This window comes from Myotis myotis, unplaced genomic scaffold (genome assembly GCF_014108235.1).
Source record: "Myotis myotis isolate mMyoMyo1 unplaced genomic scaffold, mMyoMyo1.p scaffold_m19_p_5, whole genome shotgun sequence".
NCBI classification, from domain to species: domain Eukaryota; kingdom Metazoa; phylum Chordata; class Mammalia; order Chiroptera; family Vespertilionidae; genus Myotis; species Myotis myotis.
The window spans coordinates 101,558,401-101,584,059 of NW_023416357.1; the positions used below are offsets into that span (position 1 = coordinate 101,558,401).

The following is a 25,659-nucleotide window of genomic DNA, read 5'->3' on the forward strand; positions in this document are numbered from 1 at the left end:
ACAAGGAGTGAGCCCCACCCTGGTGAGGATGATGCCTGGAATCAGGAGAGGGTGTGCATAAAGAGGCAGCAACCAGGCAGACACCCAAATCTCTTTTATTGCGGGGATGGGGCACTGGGGAGGAGCAGGCCCCAGGCCCAATCACTGCACAGCTTGTTCATTGGCACTGCTTCCTGAGTCCTGTGGCTTCATCACGTCAGGCAGCTCTGGAGGGCTGGAGAAGGGCTCAATGCGCAGAGCTTCAAATGCATCATCTGAAGAAAATAGGGGGAGCTGGAGGAAATACCTCTAACTTGTGGGACCTCCAAGCAAACCCTCCCCCACCCACCCCCCAAAGTGAGTCTCCTCCACAGCCCTGACCTACCTATATCCAACTGTCCTATTGGAATGTCTCCCACCTCTACAGGACTAACTGACCCTGCTCTCCCTGAGCCTGGCCATCCTGGGGCCCATTTCCTTACCTTCTGATCCCATCTCCTTGTTTCCTTCACATCCCTTCTCTACCAAGCAGTGATTTAAAAAATCAAACCAGCCATAGCTGGTTTGGCTCAGTGAAGAGAGCGTCAGCCCATGGACTGAAGGGTCCCAGGCTCAAATTTGTTCAAGGGCATATACCTTGGTTGCAGGCTCAATCCCCAGCCCTGGTCAGGGTATGTGCGGGAGGCAACCAATTGATGTGTCTCCCCCTCTCTTCCATTGTCTCTAAAAATCAATGAAAAAATATCCTCTGGAGAGGAAAAAAAAAAAAATCAAACCAGACTATTTTATTCCTCCTCAAAATCTTCCAATAGCTTGTAACATACTCTGAATAAAATGTCAAGTTCTTGCTATCATGTTTCTCCAATCTCTCTACTGTGTTATTCCAAGTTCCCATATCGAACTCTTTCTGCCTCAGAGCCTTTGCACTTACTGGTCCAAGCCTGCCATTCCATGACATTCAAACCAAACCACCTCAGAGAAGCCTTCCCCAGCCATCCCACATGAACCACCCCTCTGCATCCCAATGCCCTGTGCATTGCCTTGGAACACTAAACTGGCCAAAATGGCTCTCTGTTCTTCAGAAACAGTGGCTTCCCTGTCAGCATAGAGCAAATGAACCCCATTTCACTTTTTCTTTCTCCTTTTTTTATTGTTAATCCTCACTCTATTTTTCCATTGATTTTTGGGAGAGAGGGTAGCCAAACCGGTTTGGCTCAGTGGATAGAGCATCGGACTGAGTGGTCCTGGGTTCGATTCCGGTCAAGGGCATGTACCTTGGTTGCGGGCACATCCCCAGTAGGGGGCGTGCAGGAGGCAGCTGATCGATCTCATGGATGTTTCTAACTATCCCTCTCCCTTCTCTGTAAAAAATCAATAAAATATATTTAAAAAAAATAAAAAGAGAGAGGGTAACATCGATGTGAGAGAAACACATTGGTTGGTTGCCTCTTGCACAAGCCCTGACCAGGGCCTGGGCCAGGGAAGAGCCTGTAACCGAGGTATGTGCCCTTGACCAGAATGGACCCTGGGACCCTTTGGTCCACAGGCCGACGCTCTATTCGCTGAGCCAAACCGGCTCGGGCCCCATTTCACTTTTCTTCTTCACTTTCTTCCACCCAGAGACTTCCCTTTATCTGGCTCAGGGTTCTCAATCTATTAGGTACCCCCAGGGAAAGTTGGCCATATCTGGCAAAACTTTGAATTATCGTAACTTGGGAGGTGGAGGTCTGCAGACCTTTTCCATTCCTTGGATAAAGTCTGGATGATGCCATTTAACACTTGAGTTGAACACTCACCTCCCTAACTGAAGCCAGTTTGTGGGTGAGAAGACAGACCAATGTCTTGTCCTTCTGCAAGCTGCACAAGGAAACAACTACCCACATTAGCAAATGACCTGAACTCCCCATGTACAGTTAACTTATCCTTAATATGGCACAAGTTTTTGGTCTGCAGAGATGCTGGGAGATTAAGTGATGCGCTGCTGAGAGAATGCCTGCCAGGGTGTCTAGCTCAGGCAAGGTCCTGGCAGCTTGCACCTGAACCATGTCTCCCCTACATAACTGCTGGCAAGTCTGTGTCCACATCTCCAAAATATGGATGGCAATGCTTACCTCTCAGGGCTACCAAGAGGATGAGATAGGCCCTAGCCAGTGTTCTTAGTGGTTAGAGTGTCAGCCCAAGCACCAAAGGGTCTCTATCTTCCCCCAACTCCCAATCCTCCCTTCTACTCTAAAAATCAATGGGGGGAGGGGAAATCCTTGGGTGAGGATTAACAAAACAAAAGACAGTAAAATGAAAATAAAACAGAGCACAGGGCCAGGTACTCAGTAGGTCCTCTCTCAGGTCCAAGATGGTGGCGGCATAGAAGGTTAAACTCGCCCCCTCCCATGAGCAAACTCCAAATAATAGAGCAATTCTTCATGCAAGACAACTGAAAGTTGAATGAACAATTTCTGAACAACAAATGAGGAAGAGACAGAATAGGGAAGGTTGGGAGGTCACAAAGCCATCTAGCAGCTATGGAAACTGGACAAAGGAGCCAGTGAGCACCACTGTTTACATTCCCCTACACTTGATAGGGCTGGGGAGCTCTATCCAGGTGCTTTGGCCTACCTGCAAGATCACCACTGGGTGTTCCTGGCTACATTGCACAGTCTTTAGCCTCCCAACAGAAGGAACAAGCCAGGAATAAGGCATCACCACAAATACCTGGCCTCCCTGCTGGGAGCCACTCTAGCCCCTATAGCAGTGATGGCGAACCTACGACACACGTGTCAAGAGGTGACATGCAAACTCATTTTTTTGGTTGATTTTTCTTTGTTAAATGGCATTAAATATATAAAATATCCAAAATATAAATCTTTGTTTTACTATGGTTGCAAATATCAAAACATTTCTATATGTGACACGGCACCAGAGTTAAGTTAGCGTTTTTCAAAATACTGACACGCCGAGCTCAAAAGGTTCACCATCACTGCCCTATGGGCTAGTGCTCCAACTAAGACTACATAAAGGTAACTTCTTCACCAGACCACCTTCTGTACAATAAACAAAAAAGAGCATATACAGAGAAAGGTGGGGAGCCCGGGACTCCAGGAATTCTACAAGGTTGGCATTGTTTCCCCAGAGTTGTTTATGTCCCCCTCCGCCTCCACCAGGGTCGTCATGGGCTCTATCCAGGTGCTCTAGCCTACCTGCAAGGTCCCTGTGGCATGTTCCCAGAAACATTGCCTCAGCCCATTTCAGCCCCCAACAAAAGAAGCAAGGAAAATCAACAGGCCATTACTACATGCACCTGGCTGCCTAAACCCCCTGGAGCCATTCTGGCTCAGTGGGCAAGGGCTCTGGACGCCTCTTACTAGCCTGCCAAAGCCACCCAGCACACACAGCCTACACAGGCCGCTTCTACCTCCGGCTACTTTTTCATGACTGGGAGAAAGCTATTTTGTTTAATTCATATAAACAAAGTCAAACGAAATGAAAAGACAGAAGAGTATCTCTTAAATGAATGAACATGAAAAATCCCCAGAAAAATACCTGAAGGAAATAGAAACAAGTAATTTTCCTGACAAAGAATTCAAATAATCCTAAGGATGCTCTCCAAACTTGGGAGTAGAAAAGAGGAACTTAGAACTTCAACAAAGTTAGCAAGTATAATAATCAAGCACACCTTTAGAATACATAACTGAAATGAAAAATACATTAGAGGGAGGCCCAGGCTACCCGGCCAGTGGCTTCCCTCTGCGGAGCCCCACAATCGATCGCCCGCAGAGGGAGCCCCAGGCCAGCCAAGCGATCGCACCCCACGCCTATCGTCTGCAGTGGGAGGCGACTTAACCGGTAAATTCTGCCAAGCATTCAAAGAATTAAACATATCCTTAAACTATTTCAAAAGAGGAAGAAACACTTCCAAACTCATTCAGCATTACCCTGATGCCAAAACCAGATGAAGACATTACCCCCCCACACACACACACAAAAAAAATTATAGGTCAATATCTTTGATGGACATAGATGTAAAATTCTCAACAAAATATTAGCAAACCAGGATTAAACACCATGACCAAGTGGGTCATCCGAGGGATGCAAGGATGGTTGGACAACCATAAATCAATGTGATACATCATATTAACAAAACATAAAAACCATTTGATCATCTCAATAGATGCAGAAAAAGTATGACAAATTAAACATCCTTTTATGACAAAAACAACGAAGTGAGTATAGAAAGAACATATTTCAACATACTATACGCTGTATACTACAAACCCACAGGTAATTTCATGCTCAATGGTGAAAGCTTTTCAAAACTAAATGGAGCCAGAGCTGACATGCAGAAGGAACGGCCTTGCATGTTTTATGCCTCAAATCTTTGGAACGTTAAGGCAAAATAACCTTTGGACTGAGCCCAAAGCAACACTGTGTCCTACAGAAATGTTTGAAATTAAAACAAGAAAGCAGTTATTTTAACTACTGGACTGAAGACTATTGGACTAAAAATCACAAATACTGTTTAGAATTAACATTGCTAGCCCTGGCTGGTTTGGCTCAGTGGATAGGGTGTCAGCCTGCGGACTGAAGGGTCCCAGGTTCGATTCTGGCATGGCTCAGTGGTTGAGCATCGACTTATGAACCAGGAGATCACATTGAATTCCTGATTGTGGGTTCGATCCCCAGTAGGAGGGGGCATGCAGGAGGTAGCCAATCAATGATTCTCTTCATTGACCGTCTCTTCTTTTCTTCTCCTTCCTCCCTTCCTTCCTCCCTCCATCCCTCCCTCCCTCCCTCTCTGAAATCAATCAAAAACATTAAAACACACACACACACACACACACACACACACACACACACACACACACAAAGCTACGCCCAGACAGCGACCTCAGTGGTTGAGCGTCGACCACTGAACCAGAAACAATAGAAGGTCATGGTTTGATTCCAGGTCAGGGCACATGCCTGGGTTGCAGGCTCGATCCCCAGTTAGGGTGCCACGCAGGAGGCAGCCAATCAGTGACTCTCATCATTGATGTTTCTATCTCTCCCTCTCCCGTCTTCTCTGAAATTAATAAATATATATATATATATTAAGAAAAAGAAATAGAACTACGTCACTAAATAATTTCTGCACTGCAAAAGATATGATCAGCAAAATGAAAAGACAACCGACTGAGAGAAGATATTTGCCAATGACACATCTGTAAGGAGTTAATATCCAAAATATATAAGGAACTCATACAACTTAACACCAAAAAAACAATCCAATTACATAAAATGGTCAGAGGAGCCAGAACCGGTTTGGCTCAGTGGATAAAGCGTCGGCCTGCGGACTCAGGGTCCTGGGTTCGACTGGGTTCGATTCCGGTCAAGGGCATGTACCTTAGTTGCGGGCACATCCCCAGTGGGGGGAGTGCAGGAGGCAGCTGATCGATATTTCTCTCTCATCGATGTTTCTGGCTCTCTATCCCTCTCCCTTCCTCTGTAAAAAATCAATAAAATATATTTAAAAAAAAAAAAATGGTCAGAAGACCTGAACAGACATTTCTCCCAAGCGGACGCACAGATGGCCAACAAACATGACACTCAACATCACTAATGATGCAAATTAAATCACAATGAACTATCACCTCACATCTGTCAGAATGCTATCATCAATAAATCAACAAGAAGTGCTGGTGAGTAAGTAGAGAAAAAAGAACCCTCATACACTGTTGGTGGGACTGTAAACTTAGTGTAGCCACTATGGAAAACAGTATGGAGATTCCTGAAAAAATTAAAAATAGAGCTACCATATGACCAAGTAATTCCACTTCTGGGTATTTATGTAAAGAAAACAAAAACACTAATTTGAAAAAATATATGCACCCCTTTGTTCATTGCAGCATTACTAGTAATAGCCAAGATATGGAAATAAATTGATGTCCATCAATAGATGGATACAAAAGATGTGGACATACGCACACACGATGGAATATTATTCAGCAATAAAAAAGAATGAAATTTTTCCATTTGCCATAACATGGATGGACCTAGAGCAGTGATGGCGAACCTATGACATGCGTGTCAGAGGTGACACACAAACTCATTTTTTTGGTTGATTTTTGTTAAATGGCATTGAAATATATAAAATAAATATCAAAAATATACATCTTTTACAGAGGCAGAGCTGCCTCAAACAGATTGTCAAACTGCAGTGGGAAGGCCGGGGAGGGTTGGGGGGCAGAAGGTAGGGGGGTAAGAGATCAACTAAAGGACTTGTATGCATCCATATAAGCATAACCAATGGACATAAGACACTGGGGGGTAGGGGAGGCTAGGGGACTGTCTAGGGCAGGGGAATAAAATGGACACATATGTAATACCCTTTGTAATACTTTAAGCAATAAAAAAAAATATATATATATATATATATATACACGTCTTTGTTTTACTATGGTTGCAAATATCAAAAAATTTCTATATGTGACACGGCACCAGAGTTAAGTTAGGATTTTTCAAAATGCTTGACACGCCGAGCTCAAAAGGTTCGCCATCACTGACCTAGAGGGTATAACACTAAATGGAGTAAGTCAGACAGAGAAAAACAAATACCTTATAATTTCACTCATGCGTGGAATCTAAAAAAAAACCCAAAACAAATGAATAAATGAAACAAAACAGATGCATAAATAAGCTGATGGTTGCCAAAGGGGGAAGAAGAGTAAGGGGGATGGGAATTTTAAAAAAAAGTCCCCTGTAAATATAAACTGGTATCATGAATAGAGACCTTTGAATCCTTCATGGAATAGGCTCCAATTTCTACAAAGCATCTTGTTTGCGAGGTAACAAATACAGTCACAGGATATTGCCTGACGTTTGTGGGCTGGGAAAACATTGTCCTGGGAGAGTAATTGCAGGCTCCCCGATGACCCCCTTAACTTTGGCTGTCCGGCCCTGGCTGGCTTGGCTGCCCCTCTCACCTGCCCGGAAGGCCAGCCCCACAGTGGCTGGGGCCTGGGGCCTCGCTGTTTGACTGGTGAAGCCACACTCGCCCAGGGTCTTGCTGTCATCCAGAAGCTGGTCATCCTGAGGAGAGAGGCAGGCAGGGTTGCAGGAGGGGCCCTGGGAGGGTCAGGTCCCAAAGGCCTCTCTGGTCAAGAACTACAGAGGGCGTCAGAAAGGGTAGAGACAGCCCATCGTAGGGCCCAGGACCACCACAGAGTTTACCCAAGTTCCCAGGGCCAGTCAAGTCCCTCCAAACTGGAACCTCCCAAGGTAGGGCTCTGGAATGTTTGTTCCCAAACTCCAGGTGAATCTAATTTTAAGAGCCCGTTAACTCAACCTGGCCACAGGCAGACATGGTTTGAATCCCAGCTCTGCCGCCCCGGACCAAGTAAACTTTTTGATGTGACGTTTCCTTATCTGTCAAATGGGAATTACTGGAATTCCCAACAGGAGGTTTCAGAGTGAAGGCGTGCATCCGGCAGGGAAGCCCCGGTAGGCATCAATCAGCCACTCACGTGAGGGACCTCATGCTTCCAGAGACTTCAATCAGGGCTGACACACCCGATTCCCCAGTGAACACCCCAAACCACAAGCCATCCTTGCTAAATAACTCGTTGGTTGTAAGAAGGCAGGGGTGGGGGTGCGGGAGCTTTTATAACATCAGCAAGGTTGGGGAGTCATCAGTTTTGTGAAGCGCTGGCGGGACCGGATTCAACCGGACTCGTCCGAGCACCATGTCTTTGTGCGGAGTGTCGGGGGGGTCAGTGTGGTTCTGACGGGCCTGCAGAGGGGTAAGGGTCTCCGGAATCAAAGCCTGGCTCTGCCAGCGACCTTGGGCTCTTAAGTGGCCACCTTGCCGAGCCCGTTTCCTTAACAACAGAGCAGGGACGTCCAGGGCCGGCGCGGCGCGGGTGGGACCGTTTGCAGGGATCAGCTGCGATGCCGGCCCCGGCGCTCAGCACGGAGCCTGGCGCGCGCCCTCCACACCCTCCTCCATCGCGACCTCAGGTGTGGCGAGCGCTCTCGCTGCTTCCTCTCCCCGAGTTCGAACACGGCCCCACGTGGGGGAGGTTCAGCCCGCGGCGTCCACTACTGTTTACATCAACGACGCCGCCTCCGGGCGCCTACGACCAGGCTCAGGGAGGCGGTTCCGGGCAGCGTCCGCCCGGGCCCCGGCCATCGCCAGGCCCCCGCCCTCCCGGAACCGGCGGGGCCGCACCTTGTACAGCCGCTGCTCGTCGGGCGGCCTCTTGAGAATGCCCTCAACGATGCGTTTCAGCTCGAACACGGTGCTCGACTCCTTGGCGTCCGTGAAGATGGTGGTCTTGTGGCGCCGGATCATAAGGAACACGTCCTGGGGGCAGCGGACCGGCATCACGGGGAGCCCGACCCCCCCGACCCCCGCGCGGCCCGCGGCCCCCGCCGCCCCCGGCCCCAGCCCAGCGCCCCTCCCCCACGCCCGCTCACCATCGTAGCAGCTGCCTCTCCCACTCGACGCGCCGGCGCGGCCGCGCTCCGCCCCCGTTCCCGGCGTCCCTCGCGCTGGCCCCCAGCGTGCCCCGCGCCCGGCGGCCCCGCCCCGCGGCCGCCATTTTAAGTGATCGGAAAAGCGGGTCCCTCAGACTGTACGGCCGGCCGCCATCTTGGCGCCGTGGCGCGGGACGTCTCCGGCCGGGGTGGCGGAGGTGGTGGGAGTCGGGCAGGGGTCGTAGGCGGGAGGGGCGTCGCTGGGACGGCGCCATCTTGGGAGTGGCAGAGCGAGGTCCGGGTCTGGCTCAGGCAGCGGGAGGCCCGGACGCGGGGCCAGCCTTCTCTCGTTGCTATGGGAGACCAGCTTACGAGCGTGGCTACTCCCGCATCCAGGAAGAGTGAATGGATGATACGCTTCTGGGTCTCTGGGGAGGCAGCATGAGCATCTCAGTGAGACCCGGGCTGCCGCGTGCAGGGGCCTGACGCATGATTCCAACGGCTCTCGGCGGCCATTGGAGGAGCTTTTCAATGCTGGCCCTCCAGCCGCCGTATAGGAGGACTGTCCGCACCGCCCCGCCCCGCCTCAGGCGTGAGTCCGCTTCATCCGGCTCAGGGCGTTACGGCCTGTAATGGCGCTAGGAAGCTGCTGCGGGGGCCCGGGGGTGGGTCGGGCAGGCTAACCGGGCGGAAGCCGCAGGCCGGGAGCAGCCGCCGGGAGCAGAGGAGGGCGGGCCCTGCCCGGGTCCCCCTGGCCTCGGCAGGGCCCGTAGCCTTGCTTCCCTGGCTGCCTGTCCACGGGGCAGCCTGACCCGCAGCCCAGCCCGCCCTTCCTCCGCGGTGGACACTGCCCTGCGTCACTCCCAATTGCAGTCACACTAGAGCAGCGGTTCTCAACCTGTGGGTCGAGACCCCTTTGGGGGTCGAACAACCTTTTCACAGGGGTCGCCTAAGACCATCGGAAAACACATATATAATTACAGATTGTTTTTGTGATTAAACACTGTGCTTTAATTATGTTCAATTTGTAACAATGAAAATACATCCTGCATAGCAGATATTTACATGACGATTCATCACAGTAGCAACATTATAGTTATGAAGTAGCAACGAAAATAATTTTATGGTTGGGGGTCACCACAACATGAGGAACTGTGTTAAAGGGTCGCGGCATTAGGAAGGTTGAGAACCACTGCCCTAGAGCAAGGGATGGAGGCTTTTCGTCTCCTGAACCCACTCCCAGGGTCCGCACCGGGGTGTGTCCCAGAGGAGCCAGTGAATGGCGCTGGGCGCTGGGCGGCCAAAGCTCTGCAGGTGCCGGGCTGCAACCTGAGTGCGTGGAAGCCGCCGCCGTGGCCCTGAGTCACGCTGGTGGCTCGCTGCACGGGCTCTGGGCTCAAATCAACGGGTATTCAAGTCCTGGTTCCAGCGCTGGCTGTGCAGCTTTGGGCAGCTAACCTCACTCATCAAGGCCCACTTTCCTCTTCTTCAAGACGGGAAAGGAACCGTTGGTAAAGTTTGTAGAGCCTCTCCAAGAGTTAGCACTAAACAGATGTCTCCTGAACTCTGACTGGAGGTGTTTTTTACTTCTACTCCCGGCTCCTCAGGAGCCCTCTGAAGTCCCTTCTCCTCTTGCCACTCTCCCGTCCCTGGGCCCCAAGGCAGCAGCGGCTCCCCGCTAGCCGCCAGGTCCAGGCTGACCGCCCCTTGGGCTTCATCTCCGGAGTCAGGACGTGGTGGGGCAGGTCCCTGGCCAGCCTGAAAGCTTCCTTCACATCAGCGTCTTTGTGAACAGAGCGTTGGAGGCTTTGAAGTGCCTGTGCTGCTGAGGAGGGGAGGGCGAAGGGGGCAGCCAGCAGCCCTCCCAGAATGAGGCAGGTGCAGATGGAGTCCCGGGGTGCGGGGACAGGAGAGGTCCAGGCCGCCTGCAGCCTGAGCACATCTGTCTGGAGCTGGGCTGTCCTGCAGACCGTCCTGTAGACAGCTGACCTGTCCGCCCAGCTTGTGTCCCAGCTGATGTTCACCAGGAGTCACCCTGCAGGTCTGGGGGGTGGGCAGCACTCTGAGCCCCCACCCCCTCCCCCTGAGAATCATGCCTGTCCCCAGCCTCCAGCAGGCCGAGTTCGAGCCCCAGCCTACTAACTGTGATCTTGGGCAAGGCACTGAGCCTGCACCTGTTTTTCCATCCTTGAAGGGACTATACGATGGGACGCCTTAGGATATTTGGGAGTATTAATGAACTAATGCACAGAGCACAGTGCCAGGGTTTGAGCAATGATGTGTCTGATCGAAACTGTCTCAGGTCCCCTGGCCTGGGAGAGGTAGTGAGTCCTTCCCTTCAGAGGGGGTGGTCTCTGCCCACTTGGTCAGTTGGTTGCAGGAGGTGACTGCGGGCATCCTGTCGTTCAGGGCAATGATACTTTGTACCCATAGGGATGGGGTGGGGGTGCAATTTGAGGGGAGAACGGGCTGACCACCCCCAACCCCTGTGCTCTGTGGTCTCGCTTGGTGTATGTATGTCCTCCCTCCTAGAGGCCATGACAGAATGGCAATCTTAAGGTGAGTTGGCTAGCCAGCTGCTCTTGCTTCTCTGCCCAGAAAGGCCTGGACCTTTCTGCCCCCTTGCCTCAACTACCCAACGCTCATGACAGGTACCCTCCAAAGTAAGCCTGCAGAGTCTTGGCCTTGGTGGGCCTTCCCCTCCTGTCTATTTTTTAACATTGATTAATAAATAGTAATTATAAATGACCACTAGTTATTATTGGGCCTCTCATTTGTAGTGTTTTACAACTAACCAATCTCCATGAGGGAAGTGACATGGAATTTGAGTCAGTTGCCCAAATTCAATTCTGGCTCCATCTCTTACCTGCCGTGCACCTCAGGGCCTATCACTTAACCTCTCAAGGCCTGTTTTTCACCCATGGATGGGAAATGAAAACACCCAGGAGAGCCCACCCATGCCTGGTCCAGCAAACGTGCTCATGGGCAACACCATGATTGCTGTAGCTGTCAACGTGACTCTCCCAACAGCCTTAATAAGGCAGTTGTTAGCAGTTCAGATGACGGGTGTGGAAATGAGGTTGAGTCCGTATTGGGGGAGACAAGGCCACCTGGTTGTAGCACCACAGACAGGAGGAGGCGGGCAACTAGGAGAAGCCTACCTTGGACAAGAGGCTAGCATCCCCTGTGCAGCCATGGTGGGCCCAGGAGCAGGATGCACGGCCAGCCCCCCCCACACACACACTGACCTTGCTGACAGGGTGCTGCAGTACAGGGTGCTGTGCCAGTGAGCCTGCAGGCTGAAAAGTGCTGCAACTTGCCCAGCCCCACAAGGCTGCCACACCAGGAATAGGCCAAGAAGAATGGGGCTGGGAGCCACAATATCAGCATAGGAAGAAGTGAAGACAGCGAAGGGAGTAATCCCTCCTCTACCATTCCCAGCTCCCCCTGGAATCAGACCACATGGGTTCAGATCCCAGCCTACCGTCTACCAGCTGCATGACTTCGGGCCTCAGTTTTCTCATCTGACAAATGAGGAAACAAACCTACCTCACAGAGCCTCAGTGGAAAACCCAGAGATAGTCCAGTAAAGGCCCTGCACAGTGGCCCAGCCTCCTGGTGAGAGCCCGACCGGAAGTAGCATTTCTTCTCGTTCACTGGCCCTTCCCTTCTCTGCCCAGTTCCTGCCCCTACCCCGCTCCCAGGTTGTGCTTTAGAAACACTGGACTCTGAATGGAAACCCATCACTAAAATCACAGCAGGGCCAAGGCTGAGGAACCCTGGCTCCAGCCCAGGCTTGTTCCCATCTCAGTGCTTTGGGAGGCATCCCTTGGCTGGCTTCAGACTGAGAAAGAACTGGGAGAATGGCCAACATCACCCCACAGGGGTCCTTTGGTTCAACTGCAAATGTGACCACAGCCTTTTGCAGGCCGGTCTGCCACAGCCATACCCTGTTCTGGGCACCCTAGTCCCTGATGCCCCTCAAGAAACAGCCCAGCTCTACCCCAGATGGATGGCCCTCAGCCTGGGGGAAAGAGCAGCCTGGAGTTCCCTGCTGCCCCGGTCCGTACACTCACTCTGCCTGGCCTGGCCTACAGCAGCCCAGCAGCGACCACCTGGGGCAGCTGCACTTGGGCCGCCCCACCCAGCTGCACCTTTGATGATGGCCTTCCCGTTACCTCTTTACCGGCTGCTGCTGCCAACTCCAAAGATTAGGCTTTGGATTTTCCAGGTTTTGTTCAGTTTCTTGTTCTTCCTGCAGCTCTAGAAACTGAGCTCTATCTACAGAATGGGTGTCCTTGGGCTGGGGATGAGGAGATGGCCGGTCCCAGGCACATGAAGGTGGGCATGGAGCTGTAAAAGGTCTAAGCCAGTCTCCAGATTCAGGTGTTGGGGGTCCTGGGTGTGGGGGTTCTGTTCAAGCCCCAGACTCCCGCAGGGCATGGGTGGGGTAATGACAGAAACAACAGCAGAAACTCCAGCCAGGCCTGCCTGGGGGCCCCGGCCCCTTTTGGGCAGAGGGCATGATGCCAGGTGATCCAGACTCCTGAGCCTGGTAGAGGCTCACCCTGCCCCCAGGTATCTTCATTGCGGTGGGGCAAAATCTAGATTCATTTCCTATTGTTGTGTAACCAGTGACTACAAACATAGCAGCTTTAAACAACACAAATTTACTAAAACAGGTCTGTGGGGCTGGCCGAGTGGACTCTCACTGGAGGCTGGGGAAGAATTCGCCTCCCGGCTTGGTCAGGTGTCCAGATTCAGTTCCTTTCGGTCACAGTGCCGAGATTTCCCTTTCCCCGAAGCCTGTCAGCCAAGGCTGCCCTCAGCTCCTGGCGGCGGCTGCAAGTTCCTTGCCGTGCGACCCCTACACCACCTTCAAAGCTGGTGAGGGAGAACCATCTTCTTGGTGCTGAATCCCTCTACACTTCGAATCTCCCTGACTTCCCCTAGAGAGGGGCACACAGGCCAAACCGGGAATGCCACTTACCGTCGCTGGTGCCCAGGCCCAGTCCTGGCTGGAGCTGAGGAGGATAAATGAGCAGGAAGGGGAGGCAGGAGTGTGAGACCCCCACAGATGGGAGGCTCCTGGAGCAGGGCTGGCAGCCCAGGTTTGGTGACCCCCAAGGAAGGCAGGGGATGGACAGCTGGATGGAGAGATGGCCCCTTAGCTTTATCGGGCCTCTGAGCCTCAAGTGAGACGTGGAAGGGTTGGGGATGTGCAGGTCCCCAGAGGGACCAAGTAGCTGAGGAACCCAAGTCAGAGTCACCACATCAGCGGTCGAGGCAAGCCTGAATCCAACGGCTGTACATGGCGACATTGGTATAGACACCTGGACGGTAGGGCAGAGCACAGCCCTTGCCCCAGCTCACCACGCCCGCCAGGACCCAGCGCCCAGACTTCAAGCAGGTCAGGGGTCCCCCAGAATCACCCTGTAGGAGAAAGGCAAGCTTAGGTCCCCGTCCTCTAAGGCTATGATCGTAGTCCTAGGGCTCCAGTCCCCCAGGTGGGGCATCTGGGTTGGGAGCCAGGATGCCGAACCTGGAGGTGGTACCTCCTTGGTCCTGGGTTCAAGGGAGGTAGGCTGCTGGGCAAGGAGCATGGACTCAGAGGTTCGAGGCAGCTTCACGCACCTGGCAGGCATCCTTGTGGCCCTGGACGTAGCCAGCGCACAGGTTCCCTGGTAACACTATCTGCTCAGCGCGGGGCACATGGGTGCCTACATGGTAGAGGTGGTCGCAAGTGCCCGCATCCAGCACCGGCACTCTTACTCCCTGAAGAGGTCGCCACTCTGGAAGTGACACTGGGGGACGAAGGGGGACTCGTGAGCCATGAGAGAGGGTGTGGCAGTAAGCAGGGTGGGGGGAGAAGCCTCACCTGGGAATCTAACTGGCCAGGACTGGGGGGGTTTGGGGTGCCCACAGGTCGCACTGATTCCCAGATTGAAGCAGTGGTGGGACAGAGGAAGGAGGGGGGAATGCCTGGCCCTCCCCCGTGCCCCCCGGCCCCGCCCTCTGCCTCACCTCCTGGGAAGAGGCTGCCCCAGCCAGTGACCCAGCACGGAGTACCGGGTGGCGGCCAGGCCCCGGGTTCCGGCAGGCACACGGGCTGGACTCGGGAGCTCAGGTGCACTGGGCGGCGCAGCTGGAGCAATGCCAAGTCACCGCGGGCCCCGTCCTCAGCGTAGTCGGGGTGCAGCAGCATCCTCTGCACGGGCACCGAGAGCGCGCGGGGCGCGGCCTGACCCAGACGAAGCGCCCCGAGGCGCACGCGGTACCCAGACACTGGCGCCCGCCTGCGCGACAGGAGCAGGGCCGCTTACCGCCGCCCCTCCGCTCGGGCCCAGTCCCCGCGCCTCCGCTAGGTGGCGCCGCATTTTCCCGGGCTTGGCTTCCCGCTCCCGCTGCCCCATCCCTGCATCCCCTGATGAGCCTGGGCCTGGCGTCTGGCCGCTGACCTCTGGACGCAGTGCGCCGCGGTCAGGACCCACTGCGGGGCGATGAGCGAGCCCCCACACACGTGCGCCCCGCGGTGCTGGATGCTCGCCTGCCACGGCCACTCTCCGGCCCGGGCGTCCTGGCCCCCTACGATCCGACTGGACACACGAGGCTGCCCGCAGGCTGCGAGAGGACAAGGGGGACGGGGGTGGGCGGAGGACTGGAGGCTTGGGAAGAGGGCGGGGAGACTTAGAGCCAAGGTTAGGTAGGAGTTGGCCCGGGGGTGGGGGTGGGGTGGGGTGGGGGTGGGGGTGGTGTTAGGAGGCGGACCTGAGGCTTCCTGACCTGCAGACTGCAGTGTCCCGGCCACTCCTGGAAGAGGAAGTAGGGAAGGCACTGGATTATGGATTTGGTATCAGATAACGGAGCGAGGGGAAGGGAGGTTACAGATAAGGGAGGTGGAACAAATCTGTTGCATTAACCTGGTGCCGGGATTATGTCCAACTGGTTACCCAATGTAACCTTCCCCAAAGCACTGAGAGGTGGGGACTTATACCCATTACAAAGACAGCAGCACATCCAGGTTTGGAGAGCCCAAGGTCAGTGACAGAGAGAACCGGAACCCTTGAAGCCAAGATTAGATTGCCCTGGTGTGCTCTATGGGAACCAGGCCAGAGAGGGGTGAGATGGGACATCTGGTAGCCAAGGTCCCTGTGGTCAGCACCCGTAGCCCCTGTCCCACACTCACGTAGCAGCAGCAGGAGCAGTACCCGGGGGCAGGAAGCCCCCCTCATTCTGTCTCTAGGACTGTGCTGGGTGAAAGTGGCCCTGCCCAGGGCTTAGACTCTGCAGAGAGAGGAAGGAGGGTCCTAGCCCAGAGCACTTGTGTCCCAGAGGCCGTTCTGTCTTCCCTCAGCCCCCAGTTAGTCTCAGGCTTACGCCCACGGCCCAGGCTCTGTCTGCTTCCAGGCCCCGGGGAACACCCTTGCCCCCAACCCCTTTGAGACTTGGGGACCCTCGGCCTCCAGGCAAACCCCACCCCACCCTCTATTTCCATTGGCCAATTGCTGCCCCCACCCACCCTGCCAGCCCCTGGACCCTGCTCTCACCCTTACAGCCTGGTCCCTCCCAGCTGACTGGGCTGGCGGTGTATGTGGGGGCTTAAAAGGCCAGGAGGGGGCGGGCCCTGGCCAGGGGTAATTAGGGAGACCAGGGAGGGGCTGCGGCTTCACCTGTCCAGCCTCAAACAAAGATGCTTTGAGCAGCACTTTCAAGGTGGCAGGAAAGGGACACCTGCAATTCTCAAAAGAAGTCTGGTTTGGGCCAAGGTTCTGGAAACGGGGGTGAGGCCAGCCAAGCAAGGGCAGTGAGGTGGGAGGAGAAGGGGGACTGCGGTCAGGCCAGGAAGCTCTAGAGGATCCTTGGCAGCTCTCCTCCAAACCTGACCAGCCCCAGGCTCCTGACAGGGCCGGCTGCGGAGGCACCAAGTTCCGGCTTGGCGGGCCCAACATGGAGCGCAGACCCCAGGCCTGGCCAGGTGCTCTCTAGACCCGGGCCTGTGAGCGGGGTGACTCCAGCAGTCCTGTCCCCTCACTGAGCATCAGTTTCCTCTTTGTGGCCGGGGTGTGTGGGGGTTGGGGGGGGGTGTGGGGGTGGGGGTGGAGGGGAGGGGAGCTCCAGTCTCCCAGGGCTGCCCCAGGGCACGAAGTCCAAGTGTGATGCCCTACACCAGTGGTCGGCAAACTCATTAGTCAACAGAGCCAAATACCAACAGTAGAACGATTGAAATTTCTTTTGAGAGCCAAATTTTTTAAACTTAAACTATATAGGTAGATACGTTGTTGTTAACTTAATTAGGGTACTCCTAAGTTTAGGAAGAGCCACACTCAAGGGGCCAAAGAGCCTCATGTGGCTCTCGAGCCGCAGTTTGCCGACCTCGGCCCTGCACAATGCACTGCTGGCGGTGTGGGGCAGAAACCAGGAAGGTCTGCCCTCTGAAGACTCCCACACCTGCCTCTCCTCAGCAGGGAACTGTAGGGCGGGGAGCCGAGGGAAGAAATCTAGACCAACCATAGCTCCTCACACGTCTTGAGCTCAGTACTTGGGAATCTTGTGAAAACGCAGATCTGCCTGAGCAGTTCCAGGTGCCCCTGAATGGGCCCTACGACTGGCCTGATCCCTGGTCATGCTGAGGCTGGGTTCTGGGACACCAGTGAGGAGCCAGACAGACCTGGTGCTGCCGCCTCCACCAGGCCTCCTTGTGGTGCTGCAGCAGCTCCTGAGGCACTGGCGTCCTCACCGGGACCTGCTGTAACTGGGAGCACCCATGCCACCAGACAACCCTCAACCTGTGGGGTCAGGAGAGAAGTGCCCGCACACAGCATCCTTGTCCTCCAGGAGCCTGCGGTTTCTCCAGGGGCCCAGCAGGACTGCGCCTCAGTACCCTCCTCATTCAGGCAAACGTCATGGGGTTCTTCCTTCCCTGCTTCAGTGTCCCCCCTCCTCACTGGCGCTTCTTGGTATCGCCTCCTAAATAAACTACCCGCACCCCAGTCCGAATCCCAGGTCAGCCTTTGGGGGACCGACCACATTAAGACCAGGAACAGCTGACATCTGTGTGATGAGCACTGGGGTGTTCCGGGGCACGTCCTCCACAATACCCTGCTCCAGTCTTCCTAGCCCCCTAGTGCTACTAACGTCCTTCCACAAATTCTTTCTGATTGCACTAACCTGTGAGGGTTCTCCTGTTGGCAACCAAAATATGTATAGTGCAGATCAGCAGAGAAAGAATTAGGAATTAGGGAGTGGTCTTGGAGAGGATGGGACATAAGTGACTATGAGAGTGTCCAGGAAGCCACCCAAGTCCACAAAACACTCTGCGAGGAATCAATGAAAATGCACACGTTTATTAGCAAAGGAGACAGAAGGGACCAGAGCCTGATCCAGCAGACAGTCCAGGGGTGTCCACAGCCCTGGGTGAATGTGCCCAGTGCTGTGGTAACTCCTGCACCCTTACAGGGCCAGCTGTGCAGGTCAGCTACACGAGTGGGGCAGCCCAGAGCAGAGGGAGGAGCAGCAGTAGTGGGAAGGGGTCTGGCCTGGGTGCGCTGTGGGCCGTGTGCTTCTGGATCCAGCTGAAGTATCTACTGATGTTGGTGTAGACACCGGGTCGGTTGGGCCGACCACAGCCTATTCCCCAGCTCACGATTCCAATCTGAGTCCACAGTCCATTCTTCTCACAGGTCAAGGGTCCGCCTGAGTCACCCTGGAGAGCAGCATAGGTGAGCCTGGCCTGGGGCAGGAGGGGTGCGTGGGGAGGCCGCAGAACAGGAGGGGCTATGGAGCTGGGCAAACTAGGTGCAAATCCTATTCCTCCCCCCGGAAGTGACCAAGCCTCAGTTTCCGCATCTGCAAAGGGGGGAAAAAGTCGCTACCCACATGAGGATCCAAAGAGATACTGATAATGCAAAACGAGCTTTTATAGGCAGGGTAGGTAAGGGCGGAATCACTTCCTCATTAACCAACTCTGAGGGTAGACTGGTCATGGGGGTTGCTCTCAGGCCCGAGGTTGAGGGGGCGGGGCCTGTTTCCAGCAAGGCTCTGACTGGGGCAGGGGCACTCACTTCGCAGGCGTCATGTTTGCCATCCTCAGAGCCAGCACAAATCACGTCATCTGCCAGTCTATAGAAGAAATTGGGCTGTCGGAACAGGTCGTTACACCGGGAGTTGTTTATGATGGAGACCCGTACTTCCTGGAGGATGTAGGGAGCTGGCAGCTCTGCACAGGAGTTGAGGAAACAGAAAGATAGCATCCTGAGCCTCTCCTCTGCTATCAGGTTGGGAGGAATGATATGGGCTATGCCGCTATGGCAACGGAGATCCCTGGGGCACTCACAATGCCTGGGCCATTGTTCTTTAAAAACAGAAAGGTTTTTGTTGATTTTTTAGGGAGGATGGGACATCAGTGACTATGTGTTAAGACACTTCCAGATAAAAAAGAGAAACATTGATGTGAGAAACTTCCATCGGCTGCCTCTTGCACGCCCCCTACTGGGGATTGAGCCTGCACTCAGGTATGTGCCCTAATCAAGTATGTGCCCTAATGAACTGGCAATCTTCTGGTGCATGGGATGACGCTCAACCAACTGAGTGACACTGCCCAAGGGCTGGGCCATTGTTCTTTTCTTTAAAACAAACAAACAAACAAACAAACAAACAAATAAATAAATAAAATTATATATACAATTATATATATTGTTGTTGTTGTTGTTAATCCTCATCTGAGGATATTTTTCTTAGAGAGAGTGGAAGAGAGAGGGAAAGACAGAGAGAAACATTGATGTGAGAGAAACATCAATTGGTTGCCCCCTGCAGGCACCCTGACCAGGGCCCAGGCTGGGGAGGAGCCTGCAAACAAGGTAGGTGCCCTTGACCAGAATCAGACCAAGGACCCTTTGGTCCGCAGGCTGATGCTCTATCCAATGAGCCAAACTGGCTTTTTAAAAATAATTCTGATTTATTGATTTCAGAGAGTAAGGGAGAGGGAGATAGAAACATCAATGATGAGAGAGAATAATTGATCGCTGTCTCCTGCATGCTCCTTGCTGGCAATCAAGCCTGCAACCTGGGCATGTGCCCTGACTGGGAATCAAACTGTGACCTCCTGGGTCATAGATCGACACTCAACCACTGAGCCACACCAATAGGGCAAGGGCCATTGTTCTTTTTAAAATATTTATTTATTTTAAATATATTTTTTATTGATTTCAGAGAGAAAGGGAGAGGGGAAAAGAGATATAAACATCAATGATGAGAGAGAATCACTGATCGGCTGCCTCCTGTATGCCCCCTTCTGGGTATCGGGCCCGAAACCTGGGCATGTGCCCTTAACCCAAATCAAACCTGGGACCCTTTAGTCTGCAGGCCAACGCTTTGTCCATTGAGCCAAACTGGCTAGGGCTAGGACAGTGATGGCGAACCTTTTGAGCTCGGCGTGTCAGCATTTTGAAAAACCCTAACTTAACTCTGGTGCCATGTCACATATAGAAATTTTTTGATAGTTGCAACCATAGAAAAACAAAGATTTATATTTTTGATATTTATTTTATATATTTAAATGCCATTTAACAAAGAAAAATCAACCAAAAAAAAAAAATGAGTTCGCGTGTCACCTCTGACACGCATGTCATAGGTTCGCCATCATTGGGCTAGAATGACATATTTAAAGTGCTGAAAAGCCGAAACCGGTTTGGCTCAGTGGATAGAGCGCCGGCCTGCGGACTGAGGGGTCCCAGGTTCGATTCCGGTCAGGGGCATGTGCCTGGGTTGCGGGCATATCCCCAGTAGGAGATGTGCAGGAGGCAGCTGATCGATGTTTCTCTCTCATCGATGTTTCTAGCTCTCTATCTCTCTCCCTTCCTCTCTGTAAAAAATCAATAAAATATATTTAAAAATAAATAAATAAATAAAGTGCTGAAAGAATAAAAGTTAACCAAGAATTCTATTTCAGGCAAAACTATCGCTCAGAAAACGAAGAAGTTAGGACACTTCCAGATAAATAAATGCTGAGAGGATTCACTGTTAGATCTACCCAATGAGTAATGGGGAAGGGAGCCCTTCAGGATGAAATGAAAGGACACTAATCAGTAACTTAAACCCACTGGAAGACATAAAGAACACTGGTGCAGCCCTGGCCAGTGTGGCTTAGAGCGCTGGCCCGCACACCAAAGGGTCTCAGGATTGATTCCCAGTCAAGGGCACATGCCTGGGTTGCAGGCTCGATCCCTGGCCCCTGTTAGGGTGCGTGTGGGAGGCAACTAATCTCTCACAGTGTTTTCTCTCTCTCTCTCTCTCTCTCTCTCTCTCTCTCTCTCTCTCTCTCAAAATCAATGAACATGTTCTTGGGTGAGGATTAAACAAAAAAGATCCTGCCTACTAAAAAGAAAAAAAAGAAAAGAAAAAGTGGAACAAAATTGGAGGACTCACACTGCCCAATTTCAAAACATACTATAAAGCTAAAGGAATCAACAATGAAATCCTGGCACAAGGATAAACATACAGACCAGAGGACTAAAATTGTGAGTCTAGGAATAAATCTATACATCTATGGTAAATCCACTTTTGATAAAGGTGCCAAGACAAGTCAATGGAGGAGAGAACAATCTCTTCAACAAACAGCGCTTGCATAACTGAATATGCACATGCAAAAGAATGAAGTTGGGCCCTGGCCAGTATTTCCCAGTGGTTAGAGTGTCATCCTGCCCACCGAAGGGTCATGGGCTCAATTCCCAGTCAAGGGTATGTACCTGGGTTGCAGGTTTGAGCCCTGCTCTTGTCGGGGCACATGTGGGAGACAACCAATTGATATGTCTCTCTCACATTGATGTTTCTCTCTCCTCCCCCTCCTCCCTCCCTTCCACTCTCTCTAAAAAAAATCAATGGAAAAGATATCATCGGGTAAGAATTAACAATAAAAAAGAATGAAGTGGGACTCCTACCTCATACCATATGCAAAAATAAACTCAAAATGGATCAAAGACATAAATATAAGCACTAAAACAATAAAAATTTTAAAGAAAGCATAGGGGTAAATCTTCATGACCTTGTATTTTCCGATGGTTTCTTAGATGTAACTTCAAAAGCACAAACAACAAAAGAAAAACATGCAATTTGGATTTCATTAAAAAAATTGAAGCCGAAACCGGTTTGGCTCAGTGGATAGAGCGTCGGCCTGCGGACTGAAAGGTCCCAGGTTCGATTCCGGTTAAGGGCATGTACCTGGGTTGCGGGCACATCCCCAGTAGGAGATGTGCAGGAGGCAGCTGATTGATGTTTCTCTCTCGTCGATGTTTCTAACTCTCTATCTCTCTCCCTTCCTCTCTGTAAAAAATCAATAAAATATATTTAAAAAAAATTGAAAATTGTGCATCAAAAGACACTATCAAGAAAGTGAAAAAAATGCTGAAGCCGGTTTGGCTCAGTGGATAGAGCGTCGGCCTGCGGACTGAAAGGTCCCAGGTTCGATTCCGGTCAAGGGCATGTACCTGGGTTGTGGGCACATCCCCAGTAGGAGATGTGCAGGAGGCAGCTGATCGATGTTTCTTTCTCATCGATGTTTCTAGCTCTCTATCTCTCTCCCTTCCCTCTGTAAAAAATCAATAAAATATATTAAAAAAGAAAGAAAGTGGAAAAAAAAAACCTACAGAATTAGAGAAAATGTGTGCACATCATACACCTGATAAGGGTCTAGTATCCAGAATATATAAAAAGTGATTACAATTAAACAACAAAGACAACTCAATTTTAAAATAGGTGAAGGGCTTGAATATTTCTCTAAGAAAGATATACAAGTGGCCATCATACACATGCAATGATGCTCAACATAACTGTCATTAAAGACATGCAAATCAAAACCACAGTGAGATTCCACTTCACACCCACTAGGATGGCAAAAGTTAAAACATTTTGGAAAAGAACAAGTTGAGGAAAATGGAGAGAAATTATTACCCCCATTTATTGTTGACAGGAATGGAAAATGGTGCAGCTGCTGTGGAACATGGTTGGTTCTTCAAAAGTCAAACATGGAATTACCATGTGATCCAGAAATTGCACTGCTAAATATATATGCAGAAGAATGGAAAAAGGACGTTCAAACAATAATTTGTATACTAATGTTCATAGCAGCTCTATTTGCAATACCCAAAAGGAAGAAACAACACAAATGTTCATCAATGGATAAAGAAATAACTATGATTTATCCATACAATGGAATATTGTTCTGTCATAAAAAGGAATGAAGTTCTGATTTCACGCTACATGAACCTTAAAAATATTATGCTCAGTAAAAGAAACCAAACACAAAATGTCACATATTATATGATTTCATTTCTATAAAATATCTATAACCCATAGAGGTAAAAAGCTTGTTCGTGGCTCAGCTGGTGTGGCTCAGTCATTGAGCCACACCGGTGACCCATAAGCCAGGAGATTACCGGTTAGATTCCTAGTTAGGGCACACACCCGGGTTTTGGGCTCGATCCCCAGTAGGGGACGTGCAGAAGGCAGCTGATTGATGTTTCTATCTCTCTATCCCTTCCCCTTCCTCTCTCTCTCTCAAATCAATAAAAACATAGATATTTTTAAAAATCTGGTTAGTGGTTGCTAAGGGCTGGAGGGAGTGGGTAATGGGGAGGGACTGTTTAGTGGTTATGGGATTTCATTTTGAGATGATGAAAATGTTCTGCAATTAGGTGGCGATGATGGTGCAAACTGTGACTATACTAAAATCCACTGAACTGTATATACTTAAAATGGTGAATTTCATGGTTTGTGAATTAAATCTCAATTATATATATAAAAAAAGCCAACACCCAAGGCCTTTCTGAAAAATCCAGATCCCAGCAGGTTGAGGAATTTGGCCTTGGGGGAGCTGGTCCTCGCCCATTGCTGGCTCAGGCTCAGTCTCTGGGGAGGGCAAGGAACTGAGTGGGCACAGAAAGTCCTGCTCTGTCAGGGGGAGGAGGCGTGGACGGCAGGTGGGGAGAGAATGCTGATTAGGCCCACAGAGGGGCCCCGCTGTACACCGGCCAAGGTGGCAGCTGGAAAAGGAGGATAATGCCCCCCTTCTTTCCCACCCATCTGTCCCCAGTCTCACTTTTATTCTCACGGATGTGCCCCCAGCCGGTCACCCAGCAGTTACTCTGGCTCTGGAATTCGAAGGCGGAGGCCATAACACAGATGGGCTGGATGTACTTGTTGTAGGTGACAGAGGCGGTCAGCCTCAGCAAGGCGATGTCGTTGAGCGACTCCTTGAAGCGAGGGTACACGATAATGTCCTGCACGCTGAAACGGTGGGCGATGGCCCCCAAGTTCCAGAGAGACGGCCTGGAAGACAGCTCACCAAACTGGGCCACCCAATTCGACGGATCCCTGTGTCTGACAGGGGAGAGCAGTTAGTTAGAGGTCTTTTTTTTTCTTTTTCTTTTTTAATAAATTTTTATTGATTTCAGAGAGGAAAGGACAGGGGGAGAGAGAGAGAGAGAGAGAGAGAGAGAGAGAGAGAGAGAGAGAGAGAGAGAGAGAAACATCAATGATGAGAGAGAATCATTGATCAGCTGCCTCTTGCAAGCTCTCCACTGGGGGTGGAGACCGAAACCCAAGCATGTGCCCTGACTGGGAATCGAACCATGAGCTCCTGGTTCATAGGTCAACGTTCAGCCACTGAGCCATGCCGGCCGGGTTCAGTTAGGGGTCTTTAGCGAAGTGTGGGCCACCTGAGCACACCTGGGGCCTGCTCAAAGGGGAGACTGCCCAGGGTGCTACTAGGGCTCATCCTGGACACCAGGAGCTGCTCTTCGTACAGGACAAAGTGTCCAGTGAGAAATGGCGGGAGCCCAGAGAGCCTGCAACCAAAGCCCCAGAACCCGGAGACTTGGGGGCTGGGAGTAGGACAGAAGGGTGCCCCCCACACCCTGTGGTCTGACTGGCTAGTCACTCAACCAGCCTGTCACCCCTCAGAGCCATCCTAAAAATATGAATGAGCAGATGCACAGACGCCTGAGTGGGATGCTCAGCAGAGAGGAGTCCCGACAGCCTCAGGGGCCACAGTTGCCCCAGGCAGGTTCTGTGCCCAGCACTCACCCCCTCGCTCATTCCTCCCGGCTGTGGCGCCCCTCCACTGGGAGGTGGGAGGAGGAAGGTGAAGGCTAGTCATGCCTTTTGGGGAGGAGAGAACAAGAAAGAGAACAGAACAAGACACACAAATGTGCAGGGGAATGCTCTGGAAGACCCTTCTGGGAAAAACTGAAGAGTCCCCTGCAGGCGCACCATGGGAGCTCCGATGGGTGTGAGCCGCTGCAGGAGGCCTGGGGCTCGAGGGAACAGGAGGGTCACGTGTGTGAGGCGTGCTCGGGGCAGACTCACTTCCGGAAGCAGTGCGCCGCAGAGAGCACCCAGCGCCGGTTGAGCAGGCTCCCCGCGCATCTGTGGCCTTTGTGACGCAGCCGCAGGCTCACCTGCCACGGCCAGCGCCCGCGAGCTGACTCCATTCCGCCCACTATGAGCGAGTGGACGTTCCGGCGGCCACAAGGCTCTGGGGGGGACAGACGGACATGCGGCCCACCTGCCCGCCCTCGGCCCCAGGGGAACCGTGCTGGGCCCCTGCAGCCTGGGGAGCAGGGGACGCGGGGGGGGGGGGGGGGGGCCTTCCCACCGGCCTGCAGGCCCCGCCCCTCCCCCAGGGGCCCGTCAGTTACGCTTCAGCCACTACAATTCTTGAAACTGGGGCGGGAGAGAGATGAAAAGAGATGGCGCCCTTCGCGTCCTGGCCCCGGTGCCCTGGGCAGGGAAACTGGGCATCCTGGGCGCCTTACCTGAAAACAGCTGGTTCTGATCCTGCAACCCTGGGGTGAGGCGAGAAGGTGAGCTCCCCTCGGTGTCCATGCTCCCCTGCTGCCCCTGACACCCCTAGCTCCGGCCTGAGCTCACCCTGCATCTCGAGTTCGACCCTCACCAACAGCTGTGCCAGCAGCAGCGCCCCGACTCCAGCGCCCATGCCTCCTCTCCCCGGCTTGACGCCTCCACTGCTCTGCGGGCTCCAGGGCCAGCGCTGGGGCGCCCCCCTGGGGGAGAGGGAGCAACGGCAGCCCTGGCGCTGTTGACCAGCTTGACCTCTCTGGCTCCAAGGGCTTTGGGAACATCAGGCCTCACAGCGCCCCAGCTTTGAGTTTCCCCTGGGGCTGGGTCCCCAATTACACCCCTTGATAATATGACCCAGGAACTAGTAGACTCCCCCCC

The 25,659-nt window shown here is 52.5% G+C and overlaps 3 protein-coding genes across 3 annotated transcripts; all 3 read right to left on the reverse strand.

Moving 5' to 3' along the window:
* Positions 1-77: 77 nt before the first annotated feature.
* ELOB (elongin B) lies at positions 78-8,541 on the reverse strand. The gene is made up of 4 exons (XM_036310619.1): positions 8,428-8,541; positions 8,180-8,314; positions 6,936-7,041; positions 78-254 (listed from the first exon to the last, which is right to left on the reverse strand). The coding sequence occupies exons 1-4, from the start codon at positions 8,428-8,430 to the stop codon at positions 142-144; spliced, it is 357 nt and encodes a 118-aa protein (XP_036166512.1). The 5' UTR covers positions 8,431-8,541; the 3' UTR covers positions 78-141.
* A 4,865-nt stretch (positions 8,542-13,406) lies between these two features.
* PRSS33 (serine protease 33) lies at positions 13,407-15,659 on the reverse strand. Its single transcript, XM_036310010.1, has 5 exons — positions 15,614-15,659; positions 14,886-15,048; positions 14,452-14,723; positions 14,062-14,231; positions 13,407-13,860 (listed from the first exon to the last, which is right to left on the reverse strand). Exons 1-5 carry the CDS (start codon positions 15,657-15,659, stop codon positions 13,702-13,704), a joined length of 810 nt encoding a protein of 269 aa, XP_036165903.1. The 3' UTR covers positions 13,407-13,701.
* A 2,167-nt stretch (positions 15,660-17,826) lies between these two features.
* Positions 17,827-24,976, reverse strand: LOC118656857 (testisin-like). Its single transcript, XM_036310603.1, is given in 4 exon segments — positions 17,827-18,130; positions 18,489-18,643; positions 23,519-23,799; positions 24,879-24,976. Coding segments are annotated over 4 exon segments (762 nt in total). The 3' UTR covers positions 17,827-17,902.
* Positions 24,977-25,659: the final 683 nt, after the last annotated feature.